At 34.3% G+C, this 25,457-nt stretch overlaps 1 protein-coding gene across 1 annotated transcript in view; it reads left to right on the forward strand.

Moving 5' to 3' along the window:
* The first annotated feature begins 226 nt into the window (after positions 1 to 226).
* LOC120629364 (homeobox protein unc-4) overlaps positions 227 to 25,457 on the forward strand; it is a 46,853-nt gene continuing 21,622 nt past the window's right edge. The window contains exon 1 of the mRNA XM_039898293.1: positions 227 to 612. Coding sequence (XP_039754227.1) covers positions 399 to 612 — 214 coding nt within the window. The 5' untranslated portion in view covers positions 227 to 398. The remainder of the gene's footprint in view (positions 613 to 25,457) is intronic.

A 25,457-nucleotide genomic window follows, 5' to 3' on the forward strand; every position in this document is an offset into this window, starting at 1 on the left:
CACGTATGGCAAGCCTTAATTTATTGCCCTCTATTCAATACCCATCTGTAACCGAGAGACATAAGGTTTAATATTGTTTAGCGCCGCCGTACGTTGTACTGTCGGAGGAATAAATCTATAATATGAAAGAGGCGGGGAATTAATTTGTACACAGGTGGGGGTAGGGGGGGTGTCGCTCCGCCCTGCGCCGGGCGCGCCATCTCAGTGCCGGGTGACCGAGCCGCCGGAGCGCACTTTCGGATACGCGATGTGTGATATATCAAAAATATCAAATATATGACTAAGTGACAGTGACTAAGGAGTTTTGTTGTTGATTGTATATGCAGACTGTTGAGAATGCACGCGCCTCATAGTGTTGTCGATTGTCGATAGTCAAGATATCGAGTGGAAATTGGACCATGGTTTTGGAGGGCGGGCTGCCGGCGCCCTTGCAGTTGTATGCGGCGGCGGCGGCGGGCCTGGCGCCAAGGCCGGCCTGGCCCCCTTTCTTACCATTCTTCGGAGTGCCACCCCCGTTTCTGGCCCGTCCAAGGCTTCCTCATCCGTTGCCGACGAGGGCGCCTCATGGACCTCCTAGTGAGGATTCCAATGAAGACGGAGGTAGCAGTAAAGGTAGGTAGTGAAACTATTACACACAACCTTCCGACATCTCACTATTTATAAGACAATATCATCAAAAACTATTCTATGCCACTTACACAGTAGTGTGATATAGATGTCAGATACTTCCGGTAATTTTAGATTTCAGTAACATATGCGCTACATTTTAGCATTAATTCATTAAAAGAAATTGTCTGTTCATTCAAGAAAATAACGTCATATATTCGCTTCTATTCCATTTAAGGACTGTGTCAAATATTAAAGATTTTAGCCAGTTAGTTAGATATTAAAGATTTAAATGATACCGGCTCTACATTTTAACTACGGTAATTAGACTTAAATGTAGAGTTACTGACAGAATATTCTATTGCGGAGGCGAAAAAACTTTTTGCAAATTTGTATGCATAATGCATAAAGTCATATTTGATTCTGTGCCACTTTAGGATTATGTCAGATAGGTAGTTAGATATTACAGATTTCAATAATATGTTTACTACTGCTCTACATGTTTACTACGGTAATTAGACAAAAATGTATAGTCTCTGAAAGCGTAGTCTGTATCGGCGGCAAGAATTATTTCTTGCAAAATTATATGCAATAAATATAGTTAGTTCGGGCAGTTACCTTGGCCAACGAATTAGTTTGGCCATCCAGAGGGGCAATGCTGCCAGCATCTTAGGAACTGTGCCTCGCTGCGGTGGTTTCGAGGACGTTTTAGATTTTATTTAGTTTTTAAATAGTTTATTTTAGGTTATAAATATAGAAAATATTATCCAGTTTTCTTTAATGCGACTTTGATACGTATATTATTTTTAATATCTTACCATATCTGGTAAGATATTAAAAACTTGCTGTTGCCCGCATTTTTCGTTCGCGTTTATTACGCTTTTTTTATTGCAAATTCTGTTGGAAACACCAGTAATTTTTTCTAAGATAAAAATAAGCTTATGTTCCTCGCTGTCCTTTCAACTAACTCGATGCCAAAAATCAAGTTGATTTGATTCTTGGTTAGGGCATGAAGGAAGGACAGACAAACAAACTCATTTACGCATTTATAATATTAATAAAGATTTCAGTTAAAGCGGCAATACAATTTGACTCCAGAATGAGACAAAAATGTAGAGTCCGTTTGACGAAAAAATATATATCTTCTAAATGTATATTCTTAAGACCTTCAATTATCAATTAGGTATAATAAATAAAATACTATAATATTTTTACTATATTACAGGTAACAAATATATTCTTTTAGGTTTTATATATCCGGTAAATTATCTTATAAGAAAAATCTAACTACGTACCTACCTACAAATATGAAGCTCATGTATAAAATTAAAAGCAAATGGATAAAATTAAATAAAAATGAGACGTTTGTTCAAAACATATTTATGCAGTAGTTGACTAAAATTGTGTTGTTGTTGTTGTCTTAAAGTTTGCATTTTGTAGCTTGGCAATATATCTATAATTTGCAAAATTTTGGTAATGAGACGGCCGACTGGCGCAGTGAGCAGCGACCCGTTTTCTGAGTCCAGGGCTGTGGGTTCAATTCCTACAACTAGAAAATGTTTGTGTTTTGAACATGAATGTTTTTCTGCGTCTGAGTGTTTATATGTATATTATAAGTATTTTTTCATGAAAATATTCATCAGTCATCTTAGTATCCAAAACACAAGCTTCGCTTTCTTTGGGGCTAGATATCGATGTGTGTTTTGTCGTAGTATATTTATTGATGTTTAATTATTTTGTGTATTTTGCATTGGCATTGTAATTGAATCTAGTTACCACTCTACTAACGACGTGCTGCTTAGAGATTTAGCGTTCCAGTACGATGTCGCTCAGAAACCGATTAGGGATTTGGGTTAAATTTAACTGCCATACTCCCTAAGAGGTTCACCACCAGGTGAGATTGCAGTCAACTTGTAGTGTAATAAAAAAAAATCCTATGCAAGATATTTCCAATGTACTAATGTATATTACACATTATACCTTCTAGAGGTAGCCAAGAAATAAATTATTGAGTATATAGGCATAGATATTAAATTGAATATTACCAAGAAAAACGATAAGAATGTTAAAGTACCCAATAATTAATTACAAAATCATGTCTGAAATGAATTACATAGCTGTATATGAATTTAATTTTCAAAGCAAAGAATAAAAAGACAGTTAACATTCAATTATCTAGTCGTTAGAGTCAATTCTAGATTAAATAATGACTCGGCATAACATGTAATAATCAGCAGAAACTGTAATTAAAGTGTATCTTTTTAGAGTAAAATAGTTTTTGCCAACCTCTTTTTCTTAATGTAGAGGTGATTGAACTTTTGAATACCTAGGTCATAGACTTAGCACCTATAAAGGTAATAGTTAAAAAACTGAATGTAATAACGATCATTCTATGATCTTTAGGGAGTTAAAATAGGCTGACCTATACTAATATTAAAGAGAGGAAAGATTTTTTGTTTGTTTGTTTGTACAAATCGGTTTCGAAAATACTGATTTGAACAATTTCTTAGTCAAAAGAAAGCTAAGAAAGTACAAAGTAACATACGCTATAAATTATTTAAAAATAAATTTAGATCATTATGAAAATTGCAATAATGTAACCTAAAGTAGAGAAAAGATTTACTATAAAAGTCGTTATTTGCATTCGTTGAGAAAATTGTAGATAATGCATAAAAATTATATACCACATAATTAAAGTCCTACTCATTATGACATAGAAAAAGTTTGCGAGACAATATATCTAGCTATCTATTACAGCTAAGTCACAATTAATTAATCACAGTTAAGTCAAATAAAATAGTTTTTGTGATCAAAAATTTTACTAGATCGTCGGTAGAAACAAAACTACATCAGAATTGCAGTATTTATTCTTATTCAAATGAATAGTTAAAGTGTATTTACAAAATTTATTTAAAAAATTTAACGACATACAAAATTTAATTGAAAGGTCCCTTTTAAATACTACATAAACTTCATTTTTTTTAATTTTATTTATAAGAATGCACTACTTAAAAATATGCTTTAAAAAAAGATACTTTTATTTAAATTACAAGAATACACAACTTAAAAATATGCTTTAAAAAAACCGCGGACGAAGTCGCGGGCAACAGCTAGTTAGGTAGGTATACTGTATACATAAGATGCCGATAAATCCAGCACGTTAAAAGAACATAGGCCATTATTAAATTAATGAATTAAATGTTCCCAGCGAAAAAGATATTGGTTCTTTATTATTCTTAATCATAATAATTCTGACTTTTCTGATATTTCCTGACTTCTGTTTTATGTTAAGGTTAAGATAATTGATACAAGACAATTTTCTCGACGACAAATAAATGACCTTTATCTAGATCACAAATAATGAACAGTAAGGTTTAAGATATTTTTTTAAGGTTGTTTCTTCTATAAGTGAAGTTTTCCCAGGTATTGGATTAGGACTTTTCTATGAGAAAAGGTATGTCAATTTTTACTATAATTAAATGGTCCAACGTCACGGCATCAGCTGCAACAAAAGGTTTCAATGGTAACTTGAGGAATGGTTATAAATATGTATTCACATATAAACATACCTAAGAAATAATTTCGGCAAGGTCATCGATCACTTATAAAAAGGGTAAGGTAGGAAGTACATGAAAACTCTTTTAGGTAAAATCCTATAATTATTTAGTAACTACCTATAGTTTTTAGGTAAAAGTAAAAAAAGGATGACGTAATTATTAAGTAGGCATTATAACTATCAGAAATTTAATTACGGAAGCTATATTTAATTTTTATGACATAATAAATTGTTAAACTATCTACCCCTTAATGACTAAATTAATTTTTATTGTCTGTTAACTTTTTAACAATCTAATAAATAAAGTGCAAGCTTTTATTGTTATTTTAACTATCAAAGTTTGTATCTAAAATTAAACACGGACATTTACGACGTGCCTACCTAATTCGATTTTCATAGCCATATTAATTCCTTTTAAAATATATAACGGTGTAATTTATACTTTTTTTTTAAATAATAAATAAGTAAAATTTTAATTTTTATTGCCGCACCAACCCGTTCCTTATAACAACTGCTTTCGCCAAAGGTTTTTTTTTCTTGGAGTGGTGATAGCCCAGTGGGTAGGACTTTGACTTCACTCTCGGGGGGCCGAGTTCGGATCCCAGCATGCACTAAAACTTTTCCTAGTTATGTGCGTTTTAAGCAATTAAAATGCCACTGGCTTTAATGGTGAATAAAAATATCGTGAGGAAACCTGCATGCCTGAGAGTTCTCCATAATATTCTTAAAGGTGTGTGAAGTCCACTAATCCGCACTGGGCCAGCGTGGTGGACTACGGTCTTAACCCCTTCTCATTTTGGGATTAGACCCGTGCCCTGTAGTGGGCCGGTAATGGGTTGATAAGGCGATTATTTTTCTTCGGTTTCGGAGACCACGGTAAGTAGGTAAGCCGTCGGGTCCGATTATTATCAGTAACACGAGATAAAGTCAAAGTCCAATTCCGATTCCCAATAGGCCCATAATAGGCACAAGTGCCTTTTATAGGCCTGTTGGGAATTTATACATACAAATCTTTACATGGTAGTAAGATGACGGTGATAACTTTATTTCAAGTTGTAGGTATGTTCAGTTTCAAATGCGAACTGGTTGCAGAATAATTCCACAACAAAATAAGCCGGGTTTTCTTTTTGTTATCACCATGTTAAACTGTCACCTAATTTTTTTTAAATCGATTTATATTAAAATGATTATTCGTAAAAATCATTATATTTTTTTTTAATTTACAACAAGTTAATATAGAAATTATTGTTTTAAAACAAATAAATTTTGCGTACCACATAAAGAAGGTTAGTTTATCTGTACAATAGAAGTCTTTCATAAAAAATAAAATTTTACGATTTTATTTTTTAAAAAATTGTATAGAACAAGACGAAAGGACGGCCTTCCGTAGAGAGTACTTACATTGCCGAAGATCTGTTTGGTGTGGAGTGTACATATTGAAGAAGTTATAATTTACACCATAAAGGATCTCCTGATTTTCGCGGAGTATAGCAAATTAAGCTTAATTTTCATAATATAGTAAAAAAAAATTATTTATAACAATTATCGAATATCCATATCTCGTAATTTTTTTATTGAATTTTTTAATTACTCAATTAACGTCTGTCTTCTTAAAAAAAACGCGATTTAAAAGGCATGCAAGGAACATGCTACAGATGTCGTGTTCATCAACCTGAGGCGTAGGCACGTGTTAAAGCCCACAATTCTACGACGGCTTGTGAGTCATCGCGGCAATAACCAAAAATTGCCGAAAATCGCGTGACCTCCACATAATATATACATTATGCACATTCATCCCGATTCGATTTTCAGTAGCAAACTGAACAAAAAACTTTATTGATTCATATCGTTTCTATCATGAAATATTCATACAACGACTAGAATAGGTATACCTAATGAATATATCTCTCTTCAATTTCATTAGTTCTTGAGAAAAGACAGAATCCTTATGCAGCCATTATTGTATACAGTGCATTGTGTTGAAAACAGTAAAAACGCCCAGCGCAAATCTCACTTGACACCCGCGGAATGTTGCTAGCTCACAAACTTTTTCCCATTTTATGGTAAACAATTAGAAAATTAGAGGTAAAATAGTTACTGTCAATTGCTCAATGGTATGAAGTGACTAAAGTGGAGTGGTTTTTGATGCTCTAATATTAGTCATGTACACGGTTTCTGTATCTTTGTATCACGGTTCTTAAATCGTGCTGGCAACCCTATTTTCTTTGTAATATTATTACTTTTATTATTGTTACTATTTTTTTTTCTTTTTTGTGATAATAATTGTATCTTCTTTGTAATATCTATAAGTGTAGTAAAGAGTAATTAATACGTCTTTTCAATAATTTTATTGTAAAAGCTACGCCAACGGGCTTACCCCAACGGAGTTTTCATGTAGGTGGAAAGTTGCTAAATGTATAAATAATTTACCTATAGGTACATTCTTTTTATAACCATTGTTAGACCGTAGCTTTTAACAGGCTAATTGGTATAGGGGAAGTGTCACCACTGTACTCAATGCCAGTTTCTGTCAATTTCTTTAAAAAAACGCCAAAAAATTTAGTCGATTGTTTGTAGCTTTTGTGGTTATTTTTCTATATACACGATCCAGCTAATCGGTCTAATGTCTTATATTAATAGCTGAAAAATATAAATAATAAAATGAAATTAATAGTTTGGTGTAAAAAAGCATTCAATGTAAAATGTCAACGGCGCATAGCGGCGGTGGTATCAATCTAAACAATTGAAGTCGCTTCGTGCAACACAAAAAATATACCTAATCATTTACCTAGAGCTGAACCATTATTTTTTTTCAAAAGGCCGTTATGAATTTTGGGTTGGATATTTAGTAAAACCTTTTCATAATTTTTATAACTTTTATTAGTGTTTTAACCTACACATGGAGGAATTATGAATTTTATAAATTTAAAATGCTTATAACAATTTGTCCAATTAACCTACGGCTCTCCTACCGTCGATGAGATGTCGAAAGCGCTCAGGCTGCGATTGCCAGAGAGTCGCAGGATCAAATCCTGTCGGTTTCGAAATTTTTTATATGCATTTTAAAATTATAAAACCTTTTCATAACTGACCAAATAAGTAAATAGCCTAACAGTAGGTACCTAGCCTTTAAATTTTAAGGACTTATATCGAAGTCTTTAGAAATGCCATCAAAATAACTTCAGCCGTTCAAAGATAGAGAGGCAAACATTTTTAATAAGTTTAATCAAAATTTTTAATAAAGGTTATGTCTGCATCATTTCAATATTTATAGTAAGTCCGGGGTAGTTTGCCATAGTTTTTCGAAAAGGCTGTTAAAAAAAAAAACTTACAGGCTGCACTCAAAATATTTATTTGTAATTAAACTTTGAACATTCAACTATGAAATATTAAATATCAAAGTAACAATTTGTAATGACGATGACGTAATGATCAAATAAAAAAAAAAATTAAAATAAAATAAAACAATTGGCCATCTCTCCCGAGGTGTCCATAACTAAATCTAGCTTTAGTATTATTGTATGTTTTTTAACCTACATCATTCTCCCGATATACCCTTTGCTTAATAAGAGGCAGCTATTTCGGAATTACTTACGTAGACACTTCAATTCTATTTATTTGTATAGATAAAGATGTTTAAAATAGTGTTGTAAACAACGCTTTAATATGTAACTATCGGTTGTTGATAAAAATATGCGCATTACGACTCGTGACCGCTGTCAAAATCTGTTATAAGAAAATATACGTCCGCACAATTTGTTTGCACGGTTGCGTTACAAATTCTTAATCAACTGACAAGGCCGCATTATTCACGCTCAGTATTCACTGCGTGTTGATTTTAAGAATCGTAGGCCAGATTAAAAGTGATATCTGAATAAATTATGCACGATCTACTTATGAGGTGGGTATGTAGGTACAAACTTTAAATCCTAGCAATAAGTTATCTTTTTAATATTATAAAGGAATTAAGCCCCGAAATTCTCGTTATGATAATTTTTTTATTGAAAATGATCTAGCTCTGCCGTGGCTTTTTCCACATTTACTGTACTGTACATACAGTGGCGTGCATAGAGGGTATGCACAGGGTATGCAGATGATACAAAATGTACAAAATCACCAGTACGAGTTATAAAAAACTTAATGATATTTGTTATTGTAAGAGTTATAAAGAGTATTTATAACTCGTACTGGAGATTTTCTTCATTTTGCATCATCCGCATGCCCTGTACATACCCTCTATGCACGCCCTGTCTACATCCCTATCCCTATCTCTATCCCTACTAATATTATAAATGTGAATGTAAGTTTGTTTGTTACGCTTTCACGCAAAAACTACCAAACCGATCATCACGAAACTTTGTACACATATTCCTGAAGGTATTAGAAGTAATATAGGATGATTTTTATCCCGAAATTCCGCTCAGTTCTCTTGGGAGAGGGGACGAAAGTGTTTGACGATTTTACACCAGGCTTAGATATCCTAAATACATAAAGAGCTGCCACATTTATCAGGCACATGTCTTTTGAAAAACAAAAGCGGACGAAGTCGCGGGCAACAGCTAGTAACGTTATAAATGTTATAACGTAAAATGAAAAACTAATATACATATTTTACTATTCCGTGTAATATGCCAAGATTGAATGTAGCAGATATATTTGAACTAAAGGCCTCTCCCAACGGAGGGGTTTGCCCATAATCACCATGCTGGGCAGACGGTTTGGTAATCACAGTTGATGGTCACAGAGGATGGTAGCAGTAGCACAGAGTACACTGCTGCCCGTTCCCTGCCATATTCTCTTAGTCGCCTCGTACGACACCCAAGGAAAGACAAGGGCTGGTGACTACTGTATTCTGATCTGTCGTCACCACACGGCATGGCTACATTGTAACCTTGTTTTTCCCCATGTTAATAAGGAGCATAATATCACTTATAAACTATTTGGAGAAAATCGCGTCAATCTGTTACTCTTTTGCTGCGTGAAAGGTGAAACAACAAACACTTATTCATTTTTATTATCATGAAGAATTTCATCAAAATCAGTTCAGCCATTCTAAGAATAAGAGGTAATAAAAGAATTGAATGAAATAAATGCAAGTCCCCACATGAACTCGGAAAAATAAGCTTATGCCACTCCCAAGAAGTCACGTTGCTCTGTTACTTCCAGGACAAACGAACGAACCTACAATCGCATTTATAACATTAGTTGGGCTTATGACCCGAAATTCTCGTTTGAATAAATTTTGTATTTATAAAAAATAAACGCCGGCAAGGTGTTAAGAGGCTAACGAGCATAATCCATATGTAAGTTATTAGTTGCTCGCTACGGCCGCCTGCTGTGCGCGACTCTCGCTCCACGATTGTCGATATCCAGATTTTTATCGACCCTTTTGTCGGCACTAGCGCTGAGGTGTTACCCACGAAATTAGGATGTTAAATGTGTTGTGGATGACGCATGGCCACACCGCTTTGTGACTGGCAACAATTCATTTTTTATCGCAATATAATAGAAATATCAATATTTTTTATCTGTGATTTATGCAGCTGGGCTGAGACCTCTTTGATTGTTAACTAGCTAAGATGCCAGTATTGCTTTTTATGATGTAGATTAATAAAGTGTTTGTATAGTGGGTACCCTATTATAGTTTCTGCTAACACTATAACACTATAGAGTTACATTTACAACATTCTACAGCTACATTCACTTCGGGAATTTTGGGATGCGGACAAACTGATTAAAAGTGAAACAAGCAAGTGAGCAAGAGATGAGTCTACATGATGCGTAAGGCAGAAAGGAATAGTAGGTGGAAAAGGCGGTGTAAAGCCTGGCCAAACTAGTTCCACTTTTTGCGCCAAATTTGGACGAGAATATGGTCCAGAGATCTGAAAAATATTTTTTTCAGGTAAAAATGAATGAATTTCAGCAAGACTTGCAGTTCCCACTCGATCCCTAGGTAAAACAAGGCTAACTTTTTAAACTCACGTAGATTCTTGTGCAGGTGAATATCGTCCAATCGCGAAATTGTTCGACATAGCTTCCAAACTACAACCGCATCGTCGGTTCATGATGGTGATTCCATCTCTGAAATATATATATTTTTAATTTTGCTCACTTAGCGATAAGGCTGCCTTTGCGCATATATATTTATTAACCTTTTGTTTTGTTCAATATGATTTTTTTTCTGTATGTGCAATAAAGACTTTCTGTCTATCTATCTAACTTAAAAACTAAAACTACAATTTGCTAAGTTCTATAAAATGATAAATCTATCGTAAATCAAAGTTATTAAATGTTTATTGATTAATTCACGTGTTTACACATTTATATATCGCATCTATAAAACAATATTAATGTTTGATAACAATTTGCTTACCACTCGTAAAACGAAGTCTTCCACAGAAGGAGCCGCGAAATGGTTTAATAGTTAGAGCATAATAACCTTTATGACATTCAAAATTAAGACTGGATTTCTCTGTTTTTGATAGGAATTTAGTGCTTTAACTATAGTGACCGTAAGTTATAGTGTTAATGAACTGGATATTTATTACTGCTGGCATTATTATATCATTATGTATCTACGTAAAGTAAATCTACAAAGTACTACCAAGCCGATAGAGTAATAAATTGTTTATTTTATTGGAAAACTTTCGTCCCACAACTTGTCCTTGAGATCCAATCCATTTTCAGAAATAAATGTACAAAGTTATAAATATAACGAACCCGATTAAACTAGAGAAAAAACAAAAATTACCCATAACGGTAAACTAACACAGGTAGTAATGACATGAGGATAAACCAACAAACACATTAGAAACTTTTTCTCATTTACTCCATTATATTTTATACGTTTAGAAAATTAGAGGCAAAATAATGATTGTCAACTGCTAAATAGAAATGTTTGATGCGGTTCAACATGTGTTTCGAAAGTTAGACCTATCTACATAATATACCTTTCTTAATATTTCTATATCGGTACTTAGGTATTTTACATCAGTTCAAATGTTTATTGTGCCGTATCCAACGCCTACTAAAAAACTACTGACAAATTATTTTGAAACACTCGGCTGTGAGAGACCGATGAATATCTTTTTGTTACTTAAATTTGTTTTGAGTGTAAAATGTAATATAAAAAAACATTTTCTGTTTGACAAAAAAAATGTTTGTGCTTTATGGTTGGGACAAAAAATTGCTGTCGATTAAGCTATTTTACAGTTTAACAGCCTTTAAACAATAGAGTTGTACACGAACGAACTGTCATTTGGAGCAGGTCTAATCAATTTCATTCTTCGCCAGCCGAGCGGTGAAGTGAAAAAAAAGTTTGGCATTTCGTAATCATGCTACTGCCTTATCTAAACTTTTTAATTGTCTTTCGACATTGGCGCTTATGATGGCATTTCTGAGTGTTCGTGATTAAGAACAAATGTAAAGAGTAAAATGAATAAATAAATGAATTATGACAAAATGGAATGAACGATTACATTATTATGTAGGTATACATTGACGGCCGATTGGCGCAGTGAGCAGCGACCCTGTTTTCTGAGTCCAAAGTCGTGCGTTCGATTCCCACAACTGGAAAATGTTTGTGTGTTGTACATTAATGTTTTTCATCGTATGGTTGTTATTGTACTATAAGTATTTATGTTTATTATTAATAAAAATATTCATCAGTCATCTTAGTACCCATAACACAAGCTTCACTTTGGGGCTATATGGCGATGTGTGTATTGTCGTAGTATACTTGCACTTATTATTATATATTGTTAAAGTTATGAAAAAAGAATTTTAATTTTTCTTTGTTTTTAAGAATATATGTTATTATAATTATTTATAATGAGTGTTTGTGATTAAGAGTAGTTAAAAACTGAACAACGTTACGTTTGTTTTGTTGTGTGGTATTATTTTATTTCGAAAGAGATTAGAGTAATAACTTTTTTTTGTCGTTGGTTTTTGAGCCATAATATTCTTCTACGGCCAATCCTTTTGCCGCCTGCGACTTTACCTTGTATGATAAGTTGAAGAAGTTCTTACTTTTTGGTGTTCCGCGACTCATGTCCAAAATATTCTAATTTTCTTCTTTTAATTGCAATGAAACGGTGATAGCGCATTAGGTAGGAGCTTAACCTCACTTTCGGAGTGCCGAGTTCGAATCCCAGCACACATTTAAATCATCCAAGGTATGTGCGTTTTAAGTAATTAAAATATCACTTGTTTCAACGGTGAATCATCGTGAAACCTGCATGCCTGAGAGTTCTACATAATGTTCTCAAAGGTGTGTGGAGTCCACCAATCCGCACTGGGCCAGCGTGGTGGACTACTTCCTTAACCCTTCTCATTGTGGGAGGAGACCCGTGCTCTGTAGGGGGCCGGTAATGGGTTGATGTAATGATGATGATGAATTATTTTGAGTACCTCTGGAACCTAATAATAGGCTAATATACCGCAATAATAATTTCATTACATCAAATTTAGCATTGTAGAGTATCAAGTAATTACTGTTTATAAATCCAAATAAATCTTCCCCTCAAGAAAACAAACTCCTCTCGAAGTAACAAAGCTAAATGGCCTAATAAACAGAAATCACAACTAGTCAAAAGTACATCAATAAAGGGCGAGGGGAGACCGTGGCTGGAATGGAACAACGCATAAATAACCGCGCCCTCGCCTGCTTTAAAATGTAATAGTTTCGTTTAAAAAGCCTTAATAACGGTCAAATAAAAACGACACTATTATATTGCTAATAGAAAATTAATATATAATTAACTATTAACTATTATTATTAAATCAATATTATTATATTTCTTATTTATTATTAACTCAATCTTCCTTATGTATTTGTTGCCAAAATTCTACCATCATTTTTGTTGAAGCAATTTTTTTCTCAAGTAATTGCTTTAACGGTGAAGGAATCTAAAAATACTGAAATATGTATATAATAAAATGTGTATGAAGATGCATAAGAAATTATGTCTTGGCGAAGCCGCATTTCTATTGATACACATAAACGATTTTATGCAGTTCTAAACAATTTGCATGGCACAGTTCTATGACTTTTAACCGTTAAGGGAATTTAATTTTAAAAATTAGAATAATTTTCCACTTATCGTATGATTATCAGCAGATGGTAGAGACTATAAACAGAAATTAGGTCCAACTTAGTAATCACGTGCCCGCAAATCGCTAAACTAAAGAAACACATTTAGAAACTACATAAATAGACTGACCAAAAAAATTAAAAAATGAGAAGCAAGACAGATATTCTCAGTCAATCAAGAAATATGATTGATAATGTGAAAAAAGTATCACAACTGCCGCAAATTGCGTTCGATAAAAAAGGAATCAGCCTGCAAGTGACGAATCATTTGCGCCCGGGCGTACCTACCGTGTTATAAAAACAAGTTCATTACGACAAGTGACAAAAGGCCAGAAATGTTGGTAATAAGGGCTAATAAGACGTATTAGTCAAGTCGTCGGGCAGCGGCAAGGTGCGCGAAATGTAACCGAAACCGGGTGGCAGCCAATTTCAAGGGCCATTTCCTTACACACCCCGAACAGGGGAGTGACGACCTCGAGGCTGTAAAATAAAACCAAAGACTACTTTTATTATACAGCTGTTCTGAAATTAATAGGGATACGTTTTGTCCTGTCTAAACGTAATATGGATATGATGTACGGATAATTTATTTTCTAATCAACTTGTAAAATGTATAAGAAGTTCGTATGGATGGACGCATCCGTCCATGTTTGTTATTCTTTCACGCAAAAACTACAGAACCAATATGACTGAATTTCGGAATGGAGACAGATTATACCAATAAAATAAACAGTTCTCACAGGATTCATGAAAAACCAATAACCGCGGACGAAGCCTCGGGCAACAGCTGGTTTGTTAATAAGTTAAGGTTACATAACGCCTAGTTTTCATTTTCCTATTTACAATTCCACATTGCCAGCCCTTTTAATATTCCCAATGTCACATATTTAAATGTGTTTTACCACACTTGTGATAAACTGTTAAAATAAAAAAGTCACCGTGTGTAATTTAGATTGACAATCTATTCCCGCACTAAATTGTCGGTCTTTTTGTTAAAATTCTTCAATCTGAATAAGTATTTAAATAATAACATGCGTTATATAATATTGCTTTTGCCCAATACAATTTAACAATTAAATACATTTTGTTAACTATTTTTTTTGTGTTATTTTGGAACCAATTTGAGAAATTTGTCGAATCAATTTTGCATAAAGTTAAAATCTCAAAGGACTCAAGTATTTAACCGTTTATTTAAATTTAAATGGATCGTGTCTAAATGCTAGAAATGCCAGTGTAGGCACGAATACAATAATCACCAATAATAATTGATATTATTACATCACCGAAACATCATTTCACTTGTTGCTTAAAATGTTTTTTAACCATTCTGACATTAATAGATGAAGAAGAGTTATCGTCACTTAATTTCGTAAAGTCTATTATACTTACTTGTATTGGTATATTGGCGAAACGGCATTTCAGGCGAAGTTTTTCTACCAGCATTATGACCGTGTTGTGTGTAAACAACTTAGTATTTTACATCACTTATCAGCCAATTTACCTATGACTATAAATCCTTACATCTTGCGGCACGGCCGACGCGTGTCGAATCGAGCGTCGCGTGCCCCAAAACACGCATTTGTCTAATTCGAAACGCTTTTTTTACTATTTACACTGTGCCGTTTTACCCGGGTCACCCTCGATCGCAATTGGTCACGGGAGACGTGGATTTCGCGCCAATATGTCCTCTAGTTTAGCGGTTTATTGGTTAGGTAACGGGTAAATTGGGCTCAGGAGGGCCTTGCTGCATTGAAGTTATAGGAAAGCTGTTAACAGTTGTTGCTATGTGGTACCCGTATGCCATTTGCTCAGGGCCATGATTGTTTGTTACATTTTAGTAATATCAAACTTATAACCACAACCATTTGTGACGGAGAAGTTAAGTCTTTTTCCTTCTTCTTCTTTTGTTCATTGTACTCTGCCAATGTCACGTATACTAGGTAATACATTTTTATAATATATAGAGCACTAAATATACTTGTTTTCTAACTTAGTATTCCAAAAGAAAGTGAACTGTACACAAAGAGAATATTATAAATCATAATAAGACATTTAGAGTTATATAGAAATATATATATAACAGCGCCTAAAAAACTAGCATAAGAAAATATTCGACATTTGATGGATGGACATGGAGGTAGGACGTCGTAAGGGAGTTTCGGGCAGGAAAACGGAATTTTAGCGACCGATCGATCCTTCGTCAAGAACACCTTCACACATACTCGTAGAATGATCTCATAATCTCAATTTACTAAGATGTACCTACTGGAGTACAGGCAGTAGGAAAACAATAAAAAAAATTAGTACAGGCATGACCAATACGCAACATGCATACAATATTCATACATGTTGCGATTTATTTTTAACATTTACGGAATATTCATAAGTGTATTTCACATTACTAATTTAATCAGCTTCTTTTTTATCCATATAAAAATTATAAAAAATGTAGCTCGTACCCTGGAGAGAGACAAAGGATACTTTTCATCCTGAAATATTCAGGATAATGATTCAGGGGGATTAAAAAGCTCTTTTTAACCTATGCTTATCATAGACAGGATTTATCCCGAGGAAACTAATGGTTCCCGCGATTTTTTTTAAACCAAAAAAACTTAGGCAATATTTGTAATTAATAACAAATCTTTTGTACTTTTGATAACCATGTCATTTATTCTCATTCGTTCATTGTTTATTCTTCGTGGGTACTGTTAGAAAAAATTACACCCACATTTTTTACGATTACACAAAAACTTAATTTAACGCTTTCATTTTTCATTAACAATTAATATCGTTGCAGTGGAAATAATTGCAATTGGTTTTGTATATTTTTGACGAAAAAAAAATTAGGGGTGTAAAGTAAAAAAAAAACACCCTAGTGCTTTGATGTAGATGTATGAAATAATTGGTAATAATGATCCAGAAGTTATTGGTATACTAAATTATTTATATTTTTTAACACTATAATTTAATAAATTCGACATTTTAAATACTAAAATAATAAAACACTTTTAAAAATGGCTTGTTTTTTTAAACTTAGCAAAAACTTTTATTATACTCCCTTTTAATTACGTGTTTTTTTACTTCAAATATAACACATATTTTTGTTACAATAAAAATCGGAACTTACACGATAAAACACGAATAGCTATTAAAAATTAACTTACTTTATTAATACCTTTCTGAATGAAATTTTGGTCTTATATTGTTGTCTGCTAAGCCAAACTTTTATGATTCGATAATCCCATGCGTAACATCCCTAGAAACTAGTAACTACTGTAAATAGACAAAGCTTAACAGTATTAGCAGTACAAACAATAGGATCAGCCGAACAAGAATGCATAATCGCATTTGATCCAGCCCTGGGAATGCTATGGAGGGTCTGAGAGACCTCGCACCATAACTAACCCTATTAAAAAAGTGGCTCCAACCCTCCGGTATTAATGTAGCATAAAATTAACCCGTACGTCACGCCCGATGCGTGCAATGTTTTAAGTACGTCGGGGTCTAAGGAGCGTTAGGGGTTCGGTCACTCTTTTAGCTTTAAATGTACCGTAACTTATATGATAAACAAGGTGAAACAAGGTGACTTGACATTATTTTGATACTAGCTGTTGCAAACGTTCTTCGTCCGCGTTTATTACGTTTTTTGAAAAACCCCGTGTGAACCGTTTGTTTCCCTGGGATACAGATAAGTCTATGTTACTCTACGTCCTTTCAACTAACTCGATGTCAAAAATCAAGATGATGGGTTGCTTAGTTAAGGCGTTAAGGAAGGACAAACAAACAAACACATCTTCGCAATAATGTAATATTACAAAAGATTCATATTTATGCACTAATCAGACGACAGATGTGGTTAAAAGTCGCCGTTATTTTACTCCATAACTTTTCTTTATAGTGTCCCGTTATCAACATGGTAAAAAGGAATCCAAAGATGTGACATTTCCTGTTTGTCACAATCTTATTAATTTATTTCAATGGTATATATTCCATTTTGAATAGGTATGGTGTTCTTGGTTGTATTGGAAAGAGGGAGTAACGGGAGAATCATAAATTAAAGACCGAGTTAAGAGATCGTCTTAAACAAAATGCTTTTTTTTAAAACACATACATTTTTAATCATCGTTATAAATGACAAAAAAACACTTTTCCTCCTATTTCCTAAGTTTGCGTCAATAAAAAATTTAGAATAAAAAGTACTAGTATACCTAACAGGAACATTAAAAACATGTCTCAAACAAGCCGTTAAAAACAAAATCAGCAATACATTAATTAAGGACTACTTAATAAAAATGATAAAATAGTAGAAAATATTTAATATAACGACATTTATTTTTTCATACTGGTAAATACATCTTATTTACGAGTAGTTTAGTCATTTATGTTAATAGTTTTAAATTTGATTTCAGCATCATCTTATCAACCCATTACCGGCCCAATACAGAGCACGGGTCTCCTCCAATGAGAAGGGCTTAAGGCAGTAGTCCACCACGCTGGCCCAGTGCGGATTGGTGGACTCCATACACCTTTGAGAACATTATGTAGAACTCTCAGGCATGCAGGTTTCCTCACGATGTTTTCCGTCACTGTTGAAGCAAGTGATATTTAATTAACTTAATACGCACATAACTTAGAAAAGTTAGAGGTGCGTAAGGAAGTAGAGAAGGACGCATTTTTTAGGAAAGTGTTAAGTATTGCTACTCAAGTATGGAGACCGATTCATATAAGTTCATATTTTCATTTAATTGCAAACAAACAAACAAAGTGTTGATTGAAGCCAAATGGATAAATAATTAAATATCCAATCAAACGTCTGCGTTAAAATAAATACCTCGTCAATCAATCACGTTGAACAAGTAATCGTATCAAGAGATTAATTAAATAAAAACTGTATAAAACTGAATTAATATAAAATTACATGATTCGTTATAAAATTAATGTTTAACTGTAGTCTTGTACCGGGCAATAAGTTCAAGTGAATATTTCGTAACATAATGTTTCCAGTAACACCGATATCGACAAGGCGATATCTTTGAACTTAATTATTTAACGTGTCTCAGAGGGCAGGCGATAATAAGTATAATAAATCTGCAGCGAGCGGTGTCACGATAATGTGGCCCTTGTGTCTGCCGCCGGGTACTGCACACAAAGGGACAGTTGGAGGGTTATAAACTTATAATTAATATACATTGTTGTTCTAGTAACTGTGATTCACTTATTAGGAAAGGTTGAGTTATTTCACTCTCCAGATTTTAAGGTATGGAAGGCACAATGGATTGAAGATTTAATAGTTTCAGTGGCGTGCATAGAGATTATGCACAGGGTATGCAGATGATATAAAATAAAGAAAATCTCCAGTTATAAATACTTAAGGGTAGGCTTTTATAACTCTTACAATGCCTACCCTTAAGTTTTCTATAACTTGTACCTGGATAGAACACGCCACTGGATGGTTTTTCAATTAATTTAGCAACAATTCTAGCTAGTAGCTATGAAGTGTTATTACAGGTAAGCATTCTGTGCGACAGCTGGTACTTTTCGACCATCTTTTATTTCAGATTATTTGTTTCTATGTACACGAATGACGTGGCCTTAATTGAAGTCCAGCTTATTTGAAGTGTAAAAAGATACTGCTACTCCTATGCTAAGCTGAACTAAGCTTCTTTGATTTCCCTTAGTAATTAGTATAGGGTGGAACAAGGATAAACTAATCCATAAAAAGCTTGCAACAAGGATAGTAAGCAACGGTAGTCCTTCATCATCAGAAGACCATTCCACCACCATCACCAAAACTTCACATCAAGTAAGAGATTCTGTTAAAAGAGTAGAAATTTATTTATAAAAAAATCATAGTTGTAGATCTGTACTATTGATGATTTGGAATAATTCTTAGAATTGACTTTCTAAGAGAATCACATCAACAAAGTTAATTCTCTCACGTTTGGTGTAACTATAAATCACGAAAATCAATTTTAGCTCTACAATCATATCTGATATAGTTTGTATTAGTATACTCAAAGTCAAAGTCAAAGAAAATAATATGTGAGAAGAGATGTTGTACAAGGGCACGATAGTAATATATTAAATCAATGATAAGGGCAATTAAAATTATTAATGCTTTGATAGCTAAGTGGGGAGGAGGTCGACTTTACTTTCGAGGGGACCGAGTTCGAATCCCAGCAGCTCAACTTTTCTGAGTTATGTCCGTTTTAAGTAATCAAAAATTGGTTGTCTGTAAAGTCGGCTTACTGACGATAGTTGAACGTGACAACGTCGTAAGAAAATACTGATAGATGGTTGCATTTTTCAAAAGAAAATTTTAATTTTATTTGTTTGATAGATATTATCGTTGCTATAAACAATTGACACCACATTCACTTTTCACTGCACTTCATCCTTGCCGAAAACATGTAAATGTATTATTGTATAAGTAGAAGCTGTCCACGCGGACGCATCGCTCACTCAAGTAGGTGAGAGACAGATGTCGAACGCGGAGGCCGACTGTGCCTCTTTGTCGCTCTTTCCGCGCTCGCGCTTGCACTTCAAGCCTTGAATGGAACGCCTCAGAGCGAGGTAGCGCCGCATACGTCATGTTTTTTCGTGCGTGCAGCCGGCTCCATCGAATTATAAGACGTTGTCACGTCAAAAATCACTTGTTTTGACGGTAAAGGAAAACATCGAGAGTTCTCGGTTCAGTCACAAAAAACCCTACTTCTTATTCATTCAAAACAATGAAGCGTATAAAATCCTAATTGAAAAACAGATTCTGATTCTTGTAGAAATTAAACACAGTTAATAATAGGTATAGATATACATCTTCATCATCATATCAACCCATTACGGGCCCACTACAAGGCTCGGGTCTCCTACCTCAGTGAGAAGGGGCTTTTGAAGGGGGGGAAGAAGCTTTAAGCGTTAGTTCGACACGCTGGCCCAGTTGGTGGACTCCAAACACCTCGGAGAACAGTATAGAGAACTCCAAGACCTGCAGGTTTTCTCACGATATTTTCCTTCACCGTTGATACAAGTGATATTTTAATTACTTAGAAAAGTTAGAGGTGCGCGCTGTAGATTCGAACTCGGTCCCACAAAAGTGAAGACGAAGTCCTATCCACTGAGCTATCACCGCTTCAAAAGGTAGATTATTAAATAGAGTTAATCACACAATTCTGTTAGTGTCAGCGAGAGGAAATCAAAGATAGCAAGCGGAGCCAAGAGCGAAGTGCGTGATAAACGAGACTCCAGAGACCGCTAGCCGCTGCGGCGTCAATAGATTACAAGCCGCATGCTTCATTCGTGGATGCGTTCATTGGGCCATTGGATTTATTGTTCCGTTTGTGAGACAATACGTGGAGCTTTATGAATTATTGGATGGAACTTAACTTCAATTTCGCCGTGCGGTAGATCAGAATAAAGTTGTTTTGGCAAGCATATCCGGACCAAAATGTATGTGTGTAAAATCAAAAAATTTTTTGATTCTTTTAGATGTAGTAGTACTACAACTGTATCAGAAGACTCCACTCTTCCATAACAATATCCGTTAAATGCGTAAAAGATGCAAGTTGCATTTTAAAATAAGTTTAGGTACACTGAAGTCTAGGTAAATCAATATAATGTGTATGTCTGTGCGCGTTTTATGAGTGTGTGTTTGTGTATGTGATGTGTGAAGTGTGTGTGTTGTGTGTATGAGTATGTGTGTAATGAGTTGGACATTATAGCGTGCCTAAACGCTATAGGTTTATAACTTATCTTCGATGTAACAAAACATTGTATCTAGTAACAGAAAAACATGAATCAACACACTTCACCCTAACCACTGGAAACAGATCAGGAACAAAACAGTGCGGTGAGTTATTTCTCCCCCGGGGCGTGCGATAATGTGTACCTACTGCTACATGACTTCTGGTAGTACTGGTGTTTATACGAATGTCTTTTATCACGTAGGACTTTTTGCCTTCTTCATGTGTGTAAAGAACTTTTTGGGGATTTGACGACATCTCTGGTGCAGGGGTGGGGGCTGTAGTCTCTTATTATGAGACGTCCTGGGTTCGATCTCTTTCTTAGTCTTGGCCTTAGTTTTTGGCCTAAGTCTTAGCCTGACCTCGGCCTAAACCTCGGAGAAGAATACGTAGACGAATCCACCTATTGATTTAGCGTTCTAGTACGATTCCACGTAGAAACCGATTAGAGGAAGAGATGGACAAAGATGCTTTTCATCCAGGATTAGCAGCAGGTAAACGATCCTGGAGCATTCAAAAGAATAGTCTTTGTTACCTATCCATGGCTTCACAGCTAAGCCTATATTGTGTGTGAGGATAGTTTGCATCCTGGAGGCGGTTATGGGATACTTTTGATCCCGGGCGAACAAACGGTTATCGCGGGCTTATTAAAAATCTGAAAAAAACGCAGACTCAGTAGTAAATATTTCGATAAAATTGCACGACTCACATTAACGGTTTAAACGTTAAAAATCCCGCGGTAACGCATAGTGTGCTATTTATCATGTTTCAATCTCCCAATACCGCGAAGGCCCGAGGCGTGCGATGCGAGAGATATTACCTCGTCAGGGTAAACGAAAAATAGTTATTTTCTATCAGCATTGTTTTATGATAACTCTTTGGTCATCGCCCTGGCGCATTTTGGAGTGTTATGACAGGAAGTTCGATCCCCGACGGTGTCAATTTCAGAATTTCGTATTTCTAAATTTGTTCTGCTCTGCTTGGCTGGAAGACTCTTGCCGTGGCTAGTAACTACTGTACCGACTTTGATTAATCAAATCCGGTGGTCATTAACTACAGCTTTATTTCATCCCTACATCTTGTACGAAAATACAATACAACTTAGTTTTAATAACATAGTTTTCCAGTCGTATGTGCAATAAAGAATTTATATTCTATTCTAAAATTGCAGCGCCCTGACCGATCAAACCTCTGACACCATTTTTCTGCAATACCCCGCCTTCCATTCTCTATTTTTCTTTCCATTTTTCCATCTGCCCGGGAAACGTTTTGATTGGCCAGAGGGAAACCGCGGGAAACACAATTACAATGAATAATTATTAGCTTAACAATTATTCCTTGTAGAGTCAACATCTCCTGAGGATGCTCCGGTTTCGGTGCGAAACGTGCGTAGAGGGTACATTGCTGAAGATCTGTTTGGTGTGGAGGCTAAAGATTGAAGAAATTATAAATAACAACATACAGATTCTCCTACTTTTCATGGCGTATAGAAAATTAGGCTTAACTTTCACTATATATCATTTAATTCCGCAAAGTAGCGCCTGCTTATATGCAATATTAAAATTAAGGCTAATATCGTGTCACTGATACGATATTACACTGACAGAAAAATCATGACACGCCAAACAATATAAGCGATTTAATTTTCAGGTACAACGTAGGAACCAATAAGGGTACTATTGAGCCTAACTCTAGAGCCTAACTATCAGGAGATAGCTGACTTGCGGAAAAAAAAAACAAAAAAACCGATCATAGATAAATAACTATGTAAGAACGTATACGAAATCTATTTTATACCTACCGTCTATGTTTCGCTATGAATAGGTGAAAATAAAGTTAATTTTAGTTAAGTTTATTTTAATTTTTCACAAAGTGTTTTGATTTTCAACTATAGGCATGTCTTATCAGCAGATTACTTGTGATGAACAACTAAGACATCGGGAGGTATCTTTGCATCGTTTGAGTCCATGTAGGACTGAAGTGTATCTATAATGCAGTCGTATTTATATCAAAATACCCACCCACTCAATGTCAAGAACATTGGATTTGAACACATAATTAATTGTTTGTCACAAACAGAATTTTAATTGTTTCTTGAAAACCATCAACTTATTAATAATGATTAGGTTATTTATAAAACCCTAATGAATTTAATAAAATATCTGCCAAATATGATTCAGTTCACTTTATAAAGTTCTTGCTTTAAGTGAAATACAAAAGTTTTTAAACTATGGTATCATGAACACAGGCCAAAGGATCACGTCTATACGTACATAGAGAAATTCCCTTTTAATTTTATTTGTTTTGTTTGATTCGCTTCGATTATCATTCTGCACAACGATTAATCTGCGATTGGAAGTTTGTTCTAGAATCTTCGATTGAAGATATAATCAAATTCTTATCAGTGTCGAAAGGTGTTCTTATAAGGTATAACAATATTTATCTATACTGGCACAACTTATGTTGCCTACCACATGAAAATAAGTGTAATATGAAAGTAAGGAACACAAAAAACGTTTTGAACCAAAGAATAAATTACTTATCTAATTACTGATGCTTAGTTTATTACAATTCTACGTCAGTTGATTGCTACAGAGGCTCAGCATTGCAAACAAATAATTTAAAAAAATATGTTTTTTTGTAGAGATTCTTATCTTATTGGAGCCAAATTTTGGCTTGTATCAGGAAATAAAACAAAAAATGAAACGGAAGTAGCAATAAAAAATAATTAACATGAAGTAACTTTTAATTACTAATTTTTAAATAGTATACCTATAGAAGATAATAATATAATTAATCATTGCCCGGTAGGTAATAAATAAAGAATTTTAAAACCAAAAATTTTTGGAGCACACATTTATATCTGCTTAAGTTTTGCAAACTAATATACTATTGCGGGTAAGAAATTGTAAAACAATTATTTTGGCAGGCAGGTTGTGTTAAATAATTGCGTAGTTGTTTAAATTACTGTTAAATTACATTTTAATTACACGTTAGCGATTAACGTGTAACGTTACAAAACGAAAAGTTACAAAAGTTAGTAGGTACATGTTATAGGGTGCATAGTGTTTATGAACAGAGTTTTCTCGTTTAACAAACCAATTAGCCCGCTACCATCTTAGACCGCATCATCGGGGTTAAACTGATAGTGGATTTAAAAAAATCACAATTCATTCATTCACGAACTGAACTGTTCACTTAAATTTTAACTGCTGAACTGTAATAAAAAAAAAAACCGACATTCTTAAAATTAATATTTGCGGTGTTTGTAACTTTTCACTATTTCCTTTTACCGAGAACACAACAATCAATAAGCCATAACAGTTATCGCTGTTCGCGGAACGCGCCATTCTTTATGCACCCATTTTGTAGTCTGATGTCTTCATTTCGACCGACAGGGGCGGACTCGGTTTCGAGGCACAAATTAAAAACAAAAAAAGGATATTTACAAATTAAGCTATTTGATATATCTTCTTCTTGCCCTTATCCTAAGTTGTGTGAGATCGGCATAAATTCAAATTCAAATACAAAAATCTTATATTCATGTAGGTCGCACTTACGAAGCGCTCATACATATAAGTTTACATTATAGTGAGGTGACGGTTATAACTACAATCGTTCTCTTAGCACGTCTTTTTCAAAGTTGAAGCCTGCCTCTTTGTTTAAGTTTCGGGCATACTTTCATTATTCTAGGGAACGTTTTTGATGGGAAAATAACTGCCCCTAACTTAAAAAAGGGAAAGCTTTTAAGCTGCTAGTCGGGTTTTGTCCGGTCGGTCTCCAGGAAAATACGCATGGTATCATTCCGGCGTTTTCGTCTTCACAGCAGACTCATTGTAATCAGAAGGTCTTCGCTTTGTCCGCTGTGGAAAATTAATTTTGGGACAATAATATATATTATAATTTATTTTGATAAAACCCTAATGATATTAACAGCGTAGCGCGGGCTTGTTGGCGTGTAAAAATTCATTTTAAATCAGTGTCCTTGTTGGGAACTTGGGTTAACAATAGTTCTTTTTATAATAACGTACAGCCAAAAAAAACAATGAAGTAGTTATCGGGTACATGAATAAAAAAATATTATCGTAGATCGAAGTCTACGAGGATAGGTGGTGCTCCTTCATTAAGATTACAAAATATACACTAAACGTGGCTCTTTTGAAATGCCAGCTCACAAAATTTCGTTCATTTGACCCCACTCATTCGTATAGTACGCCTCATAAGCGAAGCGTTGAGGTGGGTATTACTGTACTTAAAATGTCACTTTTTTATTCTTTATTGCTTTTATAAGTGAATATAAATAGACAAATTTTGAGAAAAAACAAAATTTTTAACACTCATGATATTTTTAAATCTCTTTTTATTATTTAAACTAATTAAAAAATTGTTTAAAAAAGTTTTGTCTTGGACGCGGATCCCGTATCTCGTGGTCGAGTGAAATACTTCACTTATCGAATTGGTTTTT

Source organism: Pararge aegeria, chromosome 14, assembly GCF_905163445.1.
Source record: "Pararge aegeria chromosome 14, ilParAegt1.1, whole genome shotgun sequence".
In the NCBI taxonomy this organism is placed as follows: Eukaryota; Metazoa; Arthropoda; class Insecta; order Lepidoptera; family Nymphalidae; genus Pararge; species Pararge aegeria.